At 39.2% G+C, this 18,898-nt stretch overlaps 1 protein-coding gene across 1 annotated transcript in view; it reads left to right on the top strand.

Moving 5' to 3' along the window:
• The window catches only part of SLC10A7 (solute carrier family 10 member 7), a 137,881-nt gene that overhangs the window by 112,242 nt on the left and 6,741 nt on the right, over nucleotides 1–18,898 (top strand). Inside the window, exons 9-10 of the mRNA XM_021549314.2 lie at nucleotides 2,729–2,780; nucleotides 4,310–4,383. Coding sequence (XP_021404989.2) covers nucleotides 2,729–2,780; nucleotides 4,310–4,383 — 126 coding nt within the window. The remainder of the gene's footprint in view (nucleotides 1–2,728; nucleotides 2,781–4,309; nucleotides 4,384–18,898) is intronic.

The raw sequence follows: 18,898 nt of genomic DNA, 5'->3' as shown, positions 1-18,898 counted from the left end.
CTGGATGCATTTAGGGATCTGAGTAAACGTTTAGAGAGGAATGAACTCTGCTATTTAGGTGTGCCTGAGGTTGCTCTGTGGCCCTTCTTTTCTGAAAGGGCATAGTAGTACTTTATAAGCATTTACTGGCATTCTGGTTCTGGCTTCTTTGTTATTGAACAGCTATAAAATACACAGAGATGTCACATTCCAAACAACAAAAGATTTGGGGTTGAGCTGTTACTCAGAAGCACTGTTATAATTTTTAAACTCTTCTTCCTTAGCATATTATAAACCTAGTTGGGAGTTCGAATATGATGATCTGTTTCTTTGGATGAGCACATTTCTTAGAATTTCTTTTAGAAGCACTCAAGTCATTCAGCCTTAAATAACATCCACGTAAGAATAGGCTGCTGGTATCCTTGCCACCAGCTGGAAACATACTTGCAGATCCCTCCCTCCCAGGGAAAGGCAGCGCTGTACAGGCACTTTCTCCTCTCCCAGCAGGGATTTCCCATTTGCTTCAGACTGTCCACAGACAGGAGTTTCAATTTGCATGGAGGAGAGGTAACTACAGTATACTTCAGTATAAATCACATCTCATACTCTAAAACTGTTAGGTTTAAAGAGATCAGGCCGTCACCCACTTTGAGTTGTGTGTCTGCATATGCTTCTGTCTAATAAAAATAATGGATCTTCTACAAATCTGACCTCTACTAAAGCCAATAGGAAATTTACTCCAGCCCTTCATGCATCAGATCTTAATTCTGTCCTAATTATGCCTTTTTTTTTTTTGGATTATGAAACACTATACCTGCATAAAATAGTACATGGAATTATAAATGGTACAATACAAATATTTTATTCTGAAAGCAAAGGAGTAGGAAGCAATGCTATGGAGCTTTATTTGAAATGGAATAAATACTTCTTTGCACTGGCACACAAGAAGGACCTTGCACTTAAATCAGTGCAAATTCGTCAGCAAAAGAGAATGGTACAGAGATTTTCAACTCAATGTGAAGAGAAACTCAGAATGAAGTAATTTTATGGTACTCTGCTGACCCTACTTTGAAAAAACCAAAAAAAGTTTTTTTTTTATTTAAAGAAGACATGTTCTTCCTAGAACTGTTGATGTATAGTGTTTGCTTCTCTTGCCTTGCATGGCCTTTATTTCTCTTCAAGACAACTCTGTATGTGTGCCATGTGGAATGAAATGTACCATTTGCTGTGGAATACACTGAAAATCATATCTGCATTGACAGTGTGTATAGCTGGAATTTCTTAGTAAGAACATTAACATAAGCATTGGAACTACTTGGAACATATTAGACAATTGTTTGAGGTTTTTTTCTGGAATACATGTTGTATTCCAGAAGAAGTTTCTGTATCACCATTGGATGTGTCGGCTGGATGCGTATATTGTATTACACCAGGAAGGGAAATTAGCATGAGAAGTTTGAGGTGAAACTGAGTTTGTTATTCTGCTGATTAATGTTTTTATGTAATTTTTATGCTAATATTCTAGCCACAGCCAAATATTCACAAGGAAGAATTGGTAGCAACACATGTTTATTGCTTTACAGAATTATGTGTAATAAGGGACTGTTTTTTCCTGTGCATATTAAATTAATATACTTAGTTGGAGAAAAATTATAATTCAGGAACAATGGATTGCTTCTTTAGTTCATGAAGGAGGAATGAAGTGCATGCTGATGTGACATTTATACATGCTAGGAAATGTATGTAGGAGAATAGAAAATGTCACTGATAATAGCTAATATCCCTGCCATGTTTCCCAGTTATAAACTGGGGTCAAAATCAAAAACATTGTCTTTACTTGCACTGCCCTATGAGGCATGTCAGCCTTACTGCATTCACAAGTTTTGCAAGGAGTAGGGAGAGGACCCACCCCAGATTCTGCTGCAAATAAAAGCCTTTTCCCCAAAACACACAAACTCAAAAAAAAAACCAAAAAGCCTGTTCAGGTCACAGGGTCTCTCTTTCAGCCCTGTAGGGATTCCTCATGCTCAGGGTTGTTGCTTGGTCTCTGCAGCTACTCATGGAAGCCACTGACTCCTCCTTGTATGTCTGCAGTCCAAGGATGGGCTCTGTGCCCCCCAGAGCCCCTGTGGGTGTCAGCAGAACTGGCAGAGAGAAGAGCTCCCCTTGGGCTGCTCACAACTACCTGCACTTACAGAGCTGACTGAGCTTGAAGGAAATGTCTGACACACACTGCCCAGCCCAGGAATTAGCCTTTGTCTCAGAGAATTCAAACATCTATGATGTTCTTCTCTTTCTCTCCCCATGAATGATCATGGTTAATATAACCAGGGCTGGGAATATTTATTTGGATCATCCTTACACACTGTGCTTTCTCCTGTAAAACAGCAAGTCTAAATGCCCAGCAACCAGAGCATGTCTGACACATTTTATGTTGTCAACCCAACAATCAGAACTTGTGCAAAGAGATGTGCAGCACATGCACTATTTCCTGCCATTCACTGTGTCAAGAAATACTTGATTCAGAGGATCTACCCCAGGAGGAACTTGTGCAGCCATAACATTAATTCTGGCTTCCCTGGATATAATGATCTGTGTTGTTCTTCCAGGCAGTCTTTAAAGGTTGTCTGTCAGTGGGTTTCTCTGGATAGGCTTGATCCAGCCTCCTTTCTGACCTGCAGTACGGGAACAAAAGGCATGGACACAGTAATTACAATTGTGGTTTAATTTTAGCTTGTTTCTCTTTCAGTATTTTCCATTCAGATGAGCTTCATGTTTTTGACTTTCCTCTTCTCCACAAGGTAATTGAATGTGCTGAATCCCAACCTTTGAATAATTCTTTTGTGTGATATCTTTGGTTTGGGTGACAAAGTTTATGCAAATGTGTAAAGGCAGGTTTCTAAATAGGGGTGACCTCATTTTGGTATTTCAAATTGTCGTTACTGCATTTGCTCTGTTAGAGTTTCATAGGCTGAGAGAGCAGGACCTGAATTCTATCCTTTCATGTGTGTTAATTACAGAGTTGTTAAATCTCAATCAATCACTGCTATACCTCATCCACTGAAAAAAATGGATTTGCACAGATGTCACTGAAGGTATAATTTGCCCTGCAGACATGCTGATGACATATGAGAGAAAGAACTCAGTTTGACTTTTTACATCTCCAGATACATTTGCTGTGCTGGCAATTCACTCCTCTCTATATATGTCAAATTTGCTGCATTTATATGGTGATTCTTAAAAGACAGCTGTCCTGAACTAATGTTTGGTAGAGCTTTTTTTTTCTTTTTTAAAGTATCAACCAGGAAGGACAATTGTTCATTCTCAAAAAGTAGTACTGTGAGAATGGTGTTAGCCAGTGACTCAGGGCATCACTGATGCTGGCTGGAGTAGCCACAGTTGCCCTCTCACTTAGGCTTCCTGGAGTATTTGTTTTAGCAGCTCTCTGTTGAAAGGGGAGTGCCACAATACAGCAGATCCAAGCATATGCTTTTTATAAATTATACAATATCCATAAGGGAGGCTCACAAAGAAGGGTACAGTGTCTTAGAACTACTTAGGCTTTTTTTTGGTGCCACAAGAAAATTTGTCTGTGACAAGATCATATCCTAGCCTAAAAGGCATTTTAAAGTAACTTCTGAACTGCTTGACTTAACCTGGGGGGAAGATATGCCCCAACTGTGAAATCTGAAATACCTTAAGCAGTTTAGTATGGTGAATATTTAGAATCTCATAGAATTACTCCTAATTTGGAGCAAAGAGTGATCCATTGGCCAGTCATCTCTCTCTCTCTCTCTCTCTCTATATATATATATATATATATAAATAATTTTCCCACCCCTCCTGGCCTCAGTCCAGTGTTTAAACCCTTAGATGTTGTTTTTCTCTGAAGTGGAAGCTAACTCCTTAGTGTATATTCAATATATTGTCCAAACTGAGCATTTTGTTACTGCAACATACTAGAAAAAGAAATAATAGGTCATTTTCTCTTATTTTGTGGAGGCAAATGGCCCCTGCTATGATATTTTTGCATGTTTGACAAAATAAACTTGGATGAAACAAAGTTATGTTCTACACACCATGTCTTCAAAATTTCTATCCTTCACATGGGAGTGTATTCATTAGAGAGCTTGCCACAACAGAGAAACAATTCTGCTATAAAAAAAAAAGTCAAACACTACTGTTCATTTATGGCTGGAATTATTTCTGTCAGTAGACTGATCAAAGTGATGTGAATGTGTATATGGATCCTCAAAGTAATAATTTTGATAGATGCTGTTTTAAGAAGGTTTTTGCTATCACAGGTTATTAAAACTCTTTTGTTTCTTAGGAATAACTCTACTTTCACACCAGCAGACACAGTGGCTATTGTTTTCTGTTCCACACACAAATCCCTCACCCTGGGTAAGTCAGGAGATAAGCTTGTGAGCAAAACAACAGTAACATGTCTTGCTGTGTTGAAAAAAAAAAAATTGGTTTAGTTGCTGGTTTTTCTGCTTAAATGGTTTTGGGTTTAGTGTGACAAGTACTGCTACCAGTATGATACTAAAAGTAGGATAATATTTTTGCACAGATGAAACTAATACTTCATACAGGGCAGAGAACACAATTTTCTCAGCTGAGATTTTAGTGGTTGTAGAGTAAGACCACCTGATTTGTGGAAAGCTGTATTTTTCTTTCTGTTCTTATTCTGCTCTGTTGCCTAATCCAATGATGATAAAATTTCAGGTTTGTTTCTGAAGAGATGGCTAGTTTGACAGTAAAATCTTACCTCTAAAAGCTGGGATGTACCAGTGAAAATCAAAGGACATATATTGTATTCAGAAATCACAAATTGACAATACTCTTTTGCTTAATATAAGCAAAATGTGTGTGATGAATCTGCAGGCACTTTGGATAGCCTTATTTCTTGGCATTAATTTATCAAAACATCGTAGAGATATTTGTCACTTATGACCCCACAGTGATAATAGAATATTCTGATGGATATGCAGAAAATACTGTTAAATCAGAAATTCTTACAGCCATTTGCTGCTGGGTCATCCATTAAGTTCAGTCAGGGATACAACTGGACTGTTTTCAGATTATAAAAACAGATGTTTGGTAAAGCATATATGGTTGAATATCTGACTCTTTTCAAGAGTGTAACTGTGAAAGAGGAGCACAGCTAGTGTCAATGACAAAGGTAAGAGCTCAGCCTGAAACAGGGGAAGAACAAGTTGGGACTTAGATGTTTTCCAAGTCAGTTTGATAGAGCGAAACTCACCTCAGGTTCTTTGCTTCAGCCAGGCCTGTGCTGCAGGACTGTTAGCAAGTGCCTTTGAAAGTCTGTGTGAAGTGGAGGAGTTCCTGGAAGACAAGGAAAAGTCAAACAAAATGTCCCTTTTTACAGTGGAAATGAGGAGGGGACGAGGAATTATAGATCAGTGAGTTTTACCTTCATTTTGTAGAAAACTACTGAATCTAGTCATTAAATTATTTTAACAGTGTAGGAAGAACAAGGAGATGAGTAACAGCCCCATAGCTTTGTCAAATACATAGCATACTAGACTAACCTACCTTCCTTTCACACAGGGTCCTGTGGGTTGCAGGGAGGCAGCAAAAGTTGTGTGGCTTGAGAGTGTTCTGGCTTTTGATAGTTGCACAATGTTTTGGGCTCCACAGTTCAAAAATTATATGGGCTAATTGGAAAGAAATGAGAAGAGAGTGCCATGAATGATCATAGACCTCAAAAACGCAACCCCAGAGGTAGATTGGAATAGTTGGGATTGTTGAGAGAAGATAACTGAAATACTGCACTGATCTCCAAATGCATAAAAGGTCGATGCAAAGAAGGAAGAAAGTATCCCTGTCACAGTGGACTTTGTAAAGGGAAGGACTTTGTAACAGTGATGATGATTTCAGCTAACACATTTTTCAGGGAAAATCAGGGAAACCTGTCCTAGTGTAAAATAGTTCAGCTTTGGAATATGTTGCCTACTGATGTCTTCAATCTCCTATCATTGTAGACAAACCTCAGATGGGAATTAAATAGCTCGAGTTGATCCTGCCTTGGAGCAGAATGTAGATTAAATGACTTTGGTCTTTTTCAGCCAGATGTTCTATGACACTGAGCTTAGACTAATAAAGGTTTGTATTCAGGACAGTTTCTCTTGTATTTGTAGAAAGCAACTGCACACATAAGTCATAACACACTGCTATGCTTTCTGTTTGGAAGTGTATATGAACTTAGGGCACAACTGTGATAATACAGAAGAAAAGCTGGAGAAGCTGGTTGTGTTTAACAGCACAAATGTGCAAGTTTCCCTTTCTCTCCCCAGAGAGAATAGTCTTATATATGCTCTGTTCATATTTCTGCCAGCTTGCCATGACACTAAGAAAATAAGCACAAAGCCTTTTTAAATATTTAAGTCCTAAAGGGGCTTGCCATCACCCCCCAAAAAATGAGGACTGTTCATTTATTTTACTAGCTCTACCAAGCATCCTTATGCAGCCTGTCTTGACCTGACCCTGTGCACACAGTTGAGTCAGTTCACTTTTCTTCTGCTACTACACTCTCAATTTTTTATGTTATTTTCTTTTTTAGAAGAACTTAGTTTGAAGTTCCTAGCTCCCTTGACCTTTTGGCTCACATTTTCCCAATTCCAAGTTACTGCTCGTATTAGCATAACCTTATGAGCCAGATTTTGTATTCTGCAGCTCTCTTTGCCCAAGTACACTGGCAAAAATACTTTGGCCACCTTGACTTCAAGGACTCCTGCAGCTTTTCCCCAGCCATAAATAACTTTTTCCCTTAGTCCAGATATCCCATGTTTGAGTGTGCGGTTGAAGCGAACACACAGATAGTAGAACGTGGTACTGTGGGGCTGTTTCTGAGTTGTGGACTTTTCTGTCTGTCAGCTTTGGGGCAGACTGCTTTCCAGTCATCCTGGGAGAGGAATGGGGAAATGCTCCTTTTGGCAGTCCCCTGGGAACCTGTCCTCAGTATGCCTGAAATTACCTGCTGGTCTTGTGTGTACCCCTGCTCCATGGGCGTCCAGGTGTGCCTGCTGTGTATCAGATTCCAGCTGGCTGAGTTTGGGACCACTGATATTTTATTCTGTTTGGTGTTAATACCAGTTCCAGATGACATAGAGCTGTATAGAAACAAATGTATATGAAAATAAGGACTATTGGATTTTACAAACCCAGAGTGTGATGAGGCCTGTGCCTGAGCTGATGATGCAAACAGATCTGTTAACCAGAGCAAGCAGCATTTTTTCCTTCATCGGAGGTGGGAGCAGAGTAGATCTAATTCATTTTTAAGGATTAGCTGTTTCTGAATGACACTTAGATCTTTCCCTGTCCACCCTGGTCTTAGCAAAAACAAGATAAACACAGGCATTTTGGCCTTTACTCTTTTGGTGTTCTGGCACATTTCTGCTTGTCCATAGGTGTTTATTATAAACATGCAACAAGAGAGCTTCTGCTCACTTATATTCCTTCTCCCTCTGTCACTGCAATGCCTGAAAGCACAAACATGGCTCATGCTCTCATTTCACATCTGTTGTGGAGCTCTGCTTTGTTTGTCTTCAAGATTCCAGTGGTAGTGCATAAATGACCCCCCAACACTTGTTCTTTCGCTTTGAAACTGATTTCTCTCAGCTTGGCAGGTGAAACTCCAAATAGGTATGTCTGGCCCATTCCCTGGGGAGCTGAGAATGGCATCAACTAAAGTGGGAGAAGAGCGACAGCTTTAAAGCTTTAGAAGTGGTAATAGGAGAGGCATGAGAAGACTTCTGTAAGTCACTTTCTCCCACACCATATTACGAAACCAGCTAATTCCCATGCAGTGCATGCTCATGAGGCCAACTGCCACTTCCACTGTTGCATCCATGAATAAGTGCTTGCTCTGCACAGAGATGAGTGCTGCTCCCATATGCTGGGTCTTATTTTGTAGACAGAACAGTTGACACACTTTTTGTCTCAAAGATCAGAGTGCAGGGTCTGTTTGTGTAAGGACAAATTACACAGGTTGCCTTTGTGTTCCTTAGCTGGGAGCACAAGCCGATACCTCTGCATATAGGTGCGTGCTTCGGCGGGGTTTTGAATAAAGGGCATCACACATGCAGAAAAACCAATGTTTATTTGCATTTCACCTAAAGAGTGAAGCAGAATATAAACTTGCAAGGAAGCCAAGATTAATATAGTATCCACCATGGCCTCTGGCATTTTCACCCCCACATTTTTCCCTTTCTCTCCTTCTCCCTGCTCACATATATGCAAGGTACATGTGAGCGCACACATATGCAGACATTTGATGCATGGCTTTTATTAGTGCATTTGCCATTGATTGATTAGTACTTAGTATTAGTACTTCTTCTATTGATTGATTGCAGATGAAGTGACTATTTGACCTTTAATTATGAGCCTTGCTATTGAAAATGACATTGAGCTATGGCTTCACATAATCCATCTGGAAAGCCCGACATGATGCCATTCCCTGGAGTTCATTCAGTGAGAAGAGAAGAGGCCTCAAGGAAGTGCAAAGCTATCACTGTGGCTTATTTTAAAAAATACTGCAGTTGTTGCTTACACTTACACGAATGTTGCAGCCAAATACAGAACATTAATTTATTTTTTTTTCAGTGTGAATTGCTAGTTAGAAGTTACAACTCTGAAAGGAAAATTCAGGATTGTCAAAACACATATATTTGCTTTAATTCTTAGTATTTACTATGTAAAATTATTTTATCAGCAAAAATCAAAGTATTGTTACCTATTTTGGCTACCACAAGTGCAAATATTAATACGGGAGGTATGATGAACAGCAGACTGGTAAAACAAAACAGCAAAAATAGCCCTACCTAATAAGATTGGGGTATTGTGATGGAGGATGTATTTTTCCTCATTTGGGATTCAGCAACGTAGCAGTTCTGTCACCATGAAACCTTTCAAATAATTCAAAGTTTCTAGCCTACCAAATAATTTTCAGGCAAGAATAGAGTTCATTCTAGAAATAAAATCAGGCAAGAATAGAGTTCATTCTAGAAATAAAAGCCAAAACACCAACTTTCTTTTGTCTTGTTTTAATTTAATTCAAATTTATTTTTTAAATACTTAGCCTCTTACTGCTCAAGTGCTTGAGCAATGGCCTGCACTTGAACAATTCTTAAAAGCCTGATGTAGTGCACAAGTGGATTCAGAGGGCAATGTCTGCAAGGGGATTATCCAGGCTGTGGATTAATCAGCCTGTGCCTTCCCCCGAGCTGCCCAGCTGCACAGTGGGACAGAGGGCATCATGCTGACATATAGCTCCAATCTGCTGCCAAGTATCTATAGTTTTTTGTCATGCTTTCTACAGATATCACCTTATAAGATTTTTCAGGATAAATAATATATTGAAATGCTGTACTAATCCATTGTAGACTCTTTTTATTGTAGGATGATAAATTCCTTTCTCCTTTAAATAGAAAAATGCTAAAATGTTCTAACTTGTGCTAAGATAAAAGGTGGATGATTTAATAAAGGAGGCATCTCTTAATCATTCTGTAATAGAAAGGTAAGATGGCAAAATCATGTGTGTTGCCCTAAGCGAGTATTGAGGCTATTCTCTGGTATTTTTGGAGTATAGTGGTTTTTCTCTGCTCCTGGCAGAGAACTTTCCTCTAAGGCAGTTATTCATCAAGGTCCCCTGCCTTTCACAGAAAGATATAGAAAATAATCCTGGTTAATTGCTCTCGGAAAGTTTTCAAGAGTAAGACTTTTGACGCTGTTTTTTACCTTCAGAATTTTCCCATGAGTGTTGGACAGGAGACATTACTACATCCTGTCATACCTCTTGGTGTTGGCAGTGCTTGAATTTGTATTTGTATCTTTTACAGTCTTTTAGTCTTATTGCTTCCCCAGGTGTCTGATCGGGTGATGTAAAGTAAAAATGATCTAGCTGCTCCTCTGCTTGGAACTGGTGGGTGCTGACCCTCGGGGCAGAAGGGAAGCTGATGGGAGGAGAATGCTTCAAAAAATGTGTCTTGTGAAGGCTGTGTCTGGGCCCCTCACTGCTGCCCAGAGAGTTAGCAACTCTCCCATTTCTGCTTCTGAGACCCCTCGGGAGTGGGCTTAGTGACTGCTAGAACCTTCTTTAAATTTTGATACAGTGATTCTTTGGGCCAAAATGAAATCTTTTTCTCGTCACTTCAGTCTTTGCCCAGCATTTGCTTGGAAGGAACATAAGGTTATTGTTTGGGCATTTTCTTCAGCTCTGTGATTCTCCTCTCTGTCTCTGGAAAAATAAGAATCAAGGGATTTGTGTTACATGACATGACAGGGGGGAACAGAAGTATCTTGATCCTACTGCACTTTTCTCATGTTAGCATCTTTCTTTTGTAGGCAGGCAAGTCTTCTAGCCTGGCAGTCTTCTAGAGCCAACATTTGGTTCTTACCCACCAGTATTATCAGTCAGGTTATCACCAAGTAACTCTTATGTCTTCTCTCTCAGCAGACCTCAAAAAATGCCTGGGGAATGCTCTTACCTATTTCCAGTACAGCTGCAAAACCTTGTATATCTGGATATATATATATATATATATAATACAAGGTTTTATATAGGTATGTTTACCTATATAAATATTAGCAAACTGAAATACAGACATAAGATTTCTGTAACTGGAGATAGGGTGAGTGTTTCCTGCTTGCACACACCAATCACTATCTTGCACACAAAAGCATTTCTGCAATATTTACACAATCCCTCACATGGGGGGACTGTCTGCACAGGAAGTCAGACTGACAGTTTTGGGTAGGCTGTGGTCACTGGGATCATCTCTGCCAGAGCATCAATCTTGTTTTCTCTTGTTACTCGTATGTGGCTGGTCCTTGTTTGCCTCCTTTTAAGCAAAGCATCCCTGGGTCTGAACTTTCCAGAGGGATATGTGCTGGCAGGCCAGTCTGACAGTAGAAAATGGCATAACCCAGGGAGTTATGGTGGCTTTTGAGCACAGAATGCCTGGCTCTCCCTTGATTTTTTTAATCACAGCTGTCACAATCTAGTACATTTAATCTGTTGCAATTTAGCCAATTTTGACCTCTCTGTGATTCTATAAGGGGAAATACTACATCAAATTAGGGAATCTCCTTTCCTTTCTGACCTGAAACATATGTTTCTTTGATTAGACCTAGAATGTGGCAAGAAATTCAGCTCCCAGGGCTTCCTTTTCATCTGTATAGGTTTTTTATTAATATTTAGAAAGTTTGCCTGCAGCAGTACTAAAACGTGCATCAGAGGACAACAGTTGTTTACTGTGTTTGAACTGAAGAATCTCTCCCAGGAGATCTCATTCACTTGAAGTTTACATCTCTCAATCTCGACTTGCAGAAAGAGATCGATGAATAACAATTGTCATTTCAGAGTTGCACCTCTCCAATTATTTATTTGGTTGTGTGTCTTTCCAGAAGCTCACGTAATTGGATCAGACACTAAAAACCAGATTGCAGGTTTTTAATGACAGCAAGCTCATACCTCTTTATAATGAAATAAAAAAAAGTAAACACACATATCCATCTGTAAAATGATAATGACACAGGAGCTCTCCCTCTCCACCTAAAACAGTTAAAGTTAATTTATCTACTTTAAGAAATGGCATTATATTCAGCAGACAGCTGACAGGTTACTCTTGGGAAGATCCATGTTTGGACATGACTCAAGTTGGGTTTTTTTTTACCTCAAGCTGGCAGAGGCTACGAGTGTCACCCATAGTAAAGCTGGTGACTATTGAAGATGATGTTGAGTCTCCCTGAGAGAGTTGTATCTACATTTGCTCTCTCAGTGCACCTTCTGGCAGCCAGTCTGAGCTGCTGACTCCAGACACTTCTAAAGCAGTGGGTGCAAAGATGTGAGAAATCAACAGCAGCAGTAAAATCTGGAAATCTCCTGTTGCAGGAGAGTCTGGGAGCCTGGAGCAGGGATCCGGCTCTAAATTCTGCCATGACCACTGCAACCCTATCCACAGAGTTTTAGAATAGGAGACAGCATCCCATTGGATTTCTAGGTGTAGGGAGGTGTCTTCTCAAAATGCCTTCCCAAATGGAGCAGTAAGATTTTCAAGCCTCATATATTCTTTTTTTGACTACAGAAATTAGATTAATAAAGGGAAAATTATAGGTTTTTCCTTTATGAAGTGTTTTCCTGGTTTATTATTTATAATGAATTTGTGTATCATGTTTTCCTTTGCATCAAGATTACAGGTGGAGAAAAAGCTTTTTAAAAATCTGATGAAAAGATAATATGAAACAGGTTGGAGCATAGCATTACCTGCATGTGTTTACAAAGATAGTAAGAAAAACTATAAAACATGTTTTTAATTTTTTAATAATATGTGTAGATAAATCTATATAATCAAAACTTTAATACTGTGAAATCTTAGCCTCAGCTGTGTGTGGAAGGGCAGTAGTGTTCAAGGAAATAATAAAATTAATCAAATCTCAGCTTTGTGGGTTTAGGTTGCTTGTCCATCTCTTTGTCCAAAATTCCTTTCATTAGTAGGTTAAGTATACTAAACTTCTAAAAAGGGTTATAATTTTTAGTAGTTTTAGCTTTGTAGCTTAGTTATTGATAGCTGATTTGTAATTTGTTATCAATTTGCTGCCTGTGCTCTGAGTAGGGGGTGTATATATGAAGAGTGAGGCTGGTATCCAAGCACTGAAAAAAGCACTGAAGTGAGTGTGGGCTTACAGCATTGCTACATCCACATTGTTGTGCCAAATAAGGAATATGAAAAATTACTTACAGTGTTCAAATTATTCCTGAATCCCCTGTTAACTAATTCCTACCACCATATTGCCAGCCAGGTGGAGGTGTTGTGGAGTTTCAGGCACCAGTCTTCAGTTGTTGGTGTTAAATGTTTCATTGTTAGCAGCTGGTAAGATTGCCTATGCTGTTCATTAAACATTGCTTCCAATCTGAATGCACCCGTTGAAGCCCCAGAAACAGACAAACTGTACTTTCTTTCTCTTCCTCCCAGCTTTTGCAGTTTTATTTCCTTAAAATTTTGATAGTATCAAGATGTGCTGTTCCCTGGTAACTACACTTACATTGCACTTGAATTACTGATTTCTATATGAGTATAGTGGGCCAGTTACCTAAAGAAAAGGAATGAGAAAAAACATTCAAAGCATATTAGGTTTTCTTCTTCTTTAAATTCTTGTTAGAGTTACAGCAAAAGGAAGATACTCTTTCCCATTAATTTCTCCTCCTCTTCCTCCTTTACTTAAATATTAAACCAATCTTATAACATAGCATATATATATATAAAACTCTTGTAGCATACATTCTTGCATCCAACAGAACTCTATGCAAGTATATGGCCACATCACTGATTAAGGGCAGAACCTTCCCAGTAATTCCAGCCCCGTAAAGAGGTAAATAATTTAATGTAATGCAAGGGGATTGTTCTTTCCCAAAGAAAGGGAAATGTTTTTGAAGATTAGGGTCCACGCCTCCAAACTGAGCGAGGACAGCCTCCATTTTGTATTTTTCCACTGCAGTTCTTCCAGAGTCTCTTAATATCACACAGTCCCTTGTGTAATCTCCAACTCAGCTGTTTGTTTGTACCACTCCATGAGCCTGGTTTTTGCTTTCCATTACACTTGTCACTGACCTAAATATGAAAACATACTGAAAAAAAATTGTCTTTTCTTTTCCCTGAGAACATTTTAGGTGTGAGTCTTCTTCATACAGCATGTATGTGGGCAAAAGGGCACAATTCTCCCTGCAATGTAATGTAATCTCATAATACATTGGAATGTTCTTTCTTTGGCTGGAATGGGAATACTCAGTAGCCAACAAATATTTGCATTGTTAGAGGTTGTCAGGTATCATTTAGCTATTCCTATACCTGAAAGAAATTGGTCCGTAGGGAAAAGCATTTAACTTGAATTCACGGTGTACTTTGGAGAAGACATGGATGTAGGAAAAAGAATCCAGTTAATTTGTCAAAAGCATCTTTTTCTATTGTAATCTCAGTATGTCATAGCACAGTCTGAACAAGGGCAAGAAACATCTATCCCTTGTTTGGCTTCAATAAGGACAGGCATAGGGTGTGACTTTCTGTCTCCTCAAAACTAATCACAGCAATGAATTGCCTGGGAAGAAACAGGGAAACCCTTAAGAAAGTTTTCAAGTGAGATGAGCAGTATCTTGCTGTTCTAGCAGCTCTCTGCATGAACAACTCTTTCCTAATCCTCTAAATTGGGCACTGGCTGAATCTTACCAGCCCTTCCCACCACGCAGCCACTGGGCTTCATGCAGAGCTGTTCTGAAACCTGGCAGCCAAATTTCAGGTGCTCATTTGGCGCTGTCTTTGCAGTATAAATTCAGACCCTCCCTGCTCTGGCAGCCTGGGAGAGATTCAGGACAATATATGCCCCTCTTTACAGACCTTTTCTCAGATGAAAAAAGAAATAGCTGTTTGACCAATAATGTTCCTTTCACATCAATCCCTGAGAGGATCCTTCAGCAAGAGAGTAGTGTGGAGAGCATCAGAGAAGCTACCATCATGCACTTGATTCATTTGGTGTATTGCATTTGAAGATTGTAGCAATTGAGCGTTCTGAAATGCATTGACAAGTACAAGGGAGAGGTAAAAATTCAGAGGCTAAAACTTTTCTTCCAAGTATTTCCACTGCCTCTTTGTGAGGGTTCTTTGGCATTCTGATTCCTGAATGCCTGATGGTTCCATAGCCCTAGGATGACCTCTCTGTTTTGCCCCAAATCTCTTTTCCTGAGGAGAAATGCTGCAGCTTTTTGTGATGCGGAATGTGTTTCAGTAATGTAAGCAATAAAGGTTTAGGATAAATTGTTTGCTATGAAGACATGGAAGGGAAAAAACCTATACAGTGAAGTATGGCAGTAGAGCACTAGCAATAACTCTGCTTTGGGTGTGAGAGATAATGGCCTGTGTTTTGGTGGTAATAAAAATGTTCTATTAAGTTCTCTGAACCCATTACAATGTGATAGAAAACAGCAAATGATGAAACAGTGCTTTAAGAGAAGCTTACACAGCCAGTGAGCATAAAATAAACATATTAAAATAGGAAAAAAAACCCTGATTTCCAGTACTTATTGTTTTATCATTTCCATCATGGGTATAGGATAAAAGAAAACTCTTACTTGCTTGTTAGAGGAAGAAAGCTCCTACTTGAAGTTCTTACTTGGCAGATGTCAGTTGAAAGCTCTGCTAAGGAATATGCTGCAATGTCAAACTCTGTTGGGTAATTTTAGACAAATGTGTCATGTGTGACATGGAAATATGGCATGCTGTACATTAGTGATTTCCCAAGTGTTTGGATCAGGTAGTAATGTGCTGAGAAAGTGCTCTTTATCTCTCCACACTGTGTACTTGTATAGCAGTGGGGAAAGGCTTTTGGTAGAAATTACTTTAGTCAGAAAAAGAATCCATTTACAATATGTGCCTTCTAACATCTTTCAGACAATGCATTGTATTAAAGAGGCATTTTTTGATTAATGTTTTATAAACATTTTTCAGCATGACAGCTTAAAGTCCCTGTAAAATTGTAAATGCGTGCACAGTGCTCACTTCCATAAAGTCAAATGCCATCTCATAAAGTCTAGTTGGATCCTGTCAGTGACAGTGACACAGAATCAGAACCTTGGAGCATTAAAATTAATTTGCTTCATTTATATTACTGCAGTGATAGCTAGATGAAAAGAGTCCTATATTTAAATTATCTTTAAAATGCCTTCAAATCTTTTAGGGTTTTTTATTATTATCATTTTACAGTTAACTAAATGTGGTGAAGTGCAGCATAATGTTTTCATGGGCCTTTTAGGAAATGTGGAAGTAGCAAAGGGGAAAGGGGAGGATGTGGGAGGCTATACTGGGTGCACACTGGGGGAAGGATTAAGTAGCTTTCAGTTGAGCAGGTTATTAGAGAAGCAGTGGCCTTTGGCCAGGGCTGATAACCTACAGCCTTGGAGCCAAACTGGAACACCCTGGAGCCATGGAGAGCAAAGAGGGCTTTCTGTGCCGCAAGAGCAGCGCTCTCACTCTTCCTTGCTGCTGTTGAAGGTCAAGGATAAACAGTGTTTCCTTTGCTTTCCTCAGGTTTGCAAAGGGCTTAATGTGGAAAAAAAAAGAGCTGAGTGAGGACACAAAAAAGGGAGAAAACCGAAACGTGCTCCTTGTCACAGGCCTGTCTTCTCTCAGCTGCAGTGGGACTGTGACGTTGGTGCCCTTAGTGGAGCTGAGTGATTTTAGTGGAAGTACCCAAAACTTACATGGCTGCAAGGAGTAGAATCAAAGGTCTTGGGAAGCAAACCCTTGGAGACTGAAAGCATGGGAGTGGAGGAGGGAAAAGGAGGAAGGGAGAAAACACAAATAGAAAAACAGCCTCTGAACACCAGGGCCAAAGGGCAAGGAGGAAGATGGGAACATGGGGGAACACCAGTAAGAGAAACATACCCAGACAAAGCAGAAGAGGGAAATTTGGGGTAAAAATCTTGGAATACCAATGATCTTGTTTGGAAGGGATACCTGTAGAACAATCTTTGGTTTTTCTCCATTCTGCTGCAGCTCTCTGTAGTTCTAGTCAGGTGAGGTGCTGCTGTCTCATCCCACTCCTATCTTTGGAGGAAGATGGGAATCTTGCTAAATCCCCACTTTGAGCAAAGCTGACCAACTTAGCACCAAAGCACAGAAGACAACTGTGTTATTCAGGTCGCATGATATTTAGTGAGTGAGGGTCTTTGGCAGAGAATTGAACTAGATTGCTGGAAGCTTGTCACTCCATAAACCACAGCAGCATGAATGGGTGTTCATGGCATGAGCCTCCAGTGTTTGTTTTTCTCCCAAGTGTTATTATATTTATATTTTTATATATGTATATATATATATATATATATCTGAGAAAAATGTAGTTGTTTTTGTGTTTCATTTTAAAAAAGGTAGAAGTAACTATTAGAGTATGTTTTCCCTAATTAGTTATTTGCATGGGTTTTATATGTTTGGAAAACATTGGCAGTCATACTGATGCTTGCAGCTACTACATATTGCTACTAAAAAGTTTAGATGGCATTTTTAAAAATAAATAACACTCATGCTGTTTAGTTCAGCTTTGTGGTAATGTTACTGACACAAGCATTTGTGACTACACTATGGGGATCTCTGTCACAAAATATTTTCCGAGAGAGTTGCATACTGGCAAACTTGGAATTATAAAGATCAGGAAGTGCATAAAAAGGCAACAAGGTTGGGTTTCTTTTCTTTCCATTAGACTAGTCCTTACCTGCAAAAATGATTAGTATTTCTTCTTTTCACCAGTTAGCATTTCCTGGGAAATAATACGAACTTTAATTGCACATTAGTAGCTTCCAAGAACCTGTTGTTGTGACATGTATTTAAACAAGCTGTGAATTAAGAACCTCTTTCTATCCAGTGATCTAATTATATTGTCACACTAATTATAGTATTTTGTATTTATATTTGACAACTTTAATTTTCTTTTCCTAGTTTACAGAAATAGTTTTCCTCTAGAGAATTTACCTTTTAAGCTGTAATTTCTTTTATTTCTTTCAGAAAATATACAGTTATCTAAAGCATGTCTCAGTCACTTTGGATGCATTCTGTTCATGTCTCTGCCATTAGTTTCTGTGTGATCTTAGGCTAGTCACTGTAGTGTTTCTGATTCTCTGTAGGAGCCCTCTTCAGCTTTCTAAAATGTTTTTGGATCTGTGGATGAAATTGCACTACCAAAACACCAGGTACTGTCTTACAAACAGAAATACAGCATGTTCATAGCTTGAGACTCTAGTATATTTTTCTGTGATTAGAAAATAGAAAAGGACCCATGAGGGCTAGTTTGAGATGTGGAAACAGGCAATAAAACCTTTATCTGTTGATAAAAACAGTATGATGGGCATTTGAGGTAAATTACATGCCTTAATATAATAGTAATGCCCGTGTAATTTCTATCTACATACTATTTATTCCCAAACCCCAGAAATTAATGTTAATAATAAGCAATTGTGTGATAGATCCATGATGTTGTTTTGAAGGCAGTTAAAATTCTGAAATAAAGCATGCAAGCCTTTTTTTATTTGATTTAATCCATCCCTGCAAACACACACATAGGTAAAGGCTACTAGCATAGGCATGAGATTTTTAGTGGTGTAATGTGATGAAGCTAATAATAATAATAATTACAAAAAATGGTACTGTGAAACATCATGAAGATTTCAGCAGGCCCAGACACATGTCAGCGACAGTGGGGCACTGGTGAAGTAGTAATATTCGACAAATAAGCTGTTTACTCACTAAGGGAGTGGTCAGTGTTATTAAAGGAAACCTGAAATGGTGTTGAGAATGGGAGTTTATCCACAATAAAAAGAAAAGTTTCCATAAATATGACAGCTTTGGCTGATCTGACGCATCTCCTCCTGGGGAAATGGAGGGTATGTGGCACAATGTTTTGTCATTGCTGAGAAAGGAGACAAGGCAGAGCCAGGCTGGATGGGGATTGGAGCAACCTGGTCTGGTGGAAGGTGTCCCTGTGGCAGGGGGCTGGAACAAGATGGTCTTTGAGGTCCCTTCCAATGAGACACTCAGATGACTTCTGTGAAAACCGTGTGTAGTCTGCTTCACTTCAAGGTTGGTGCTGGCAGAGGACTCCTAGAGTGACATTTAAGATGAAAGAGAAAATAAGGTGCATTCTCAGGAGGCTCCTGAGGAATCACAGCTGCTCTTGTTGGCAGCTGTTCAAATATCTGGTCAGGCAGGACAGAACTGGTTGCAGGTTTTGTACACACCTGCACTTTGTGGAGCATGCTAGCAAAGTTCCAAGATTTAAACAGATAATTTTGAACAGTAATATGCTCAAAGTAGGCATAATTGTTTTCATTACTGCAGAAGTGAATAAAACTTGTTTG

Source organism: Lonchura striata, chromosome 4 (genome assembly GCF_046129695.1).
Source record: "Lonchura striata isolate bLonStr1 chromosome 4, bLonStr1.mat, whole genome shotgun sequence".
In the NCBI taxonomy this organism is placed as follows: domain Eukaryota; kingdom Metazoa; phylum Chordata; class Aves; order Passeriformes; family Estrildidae; genus Lonchura; species Lonchura striata.
The sequence above is the reverse complement of the archived record's forward strand: the minus strand, read 5'-3'. Positions and strand labels throughout refer to the sequence as shown.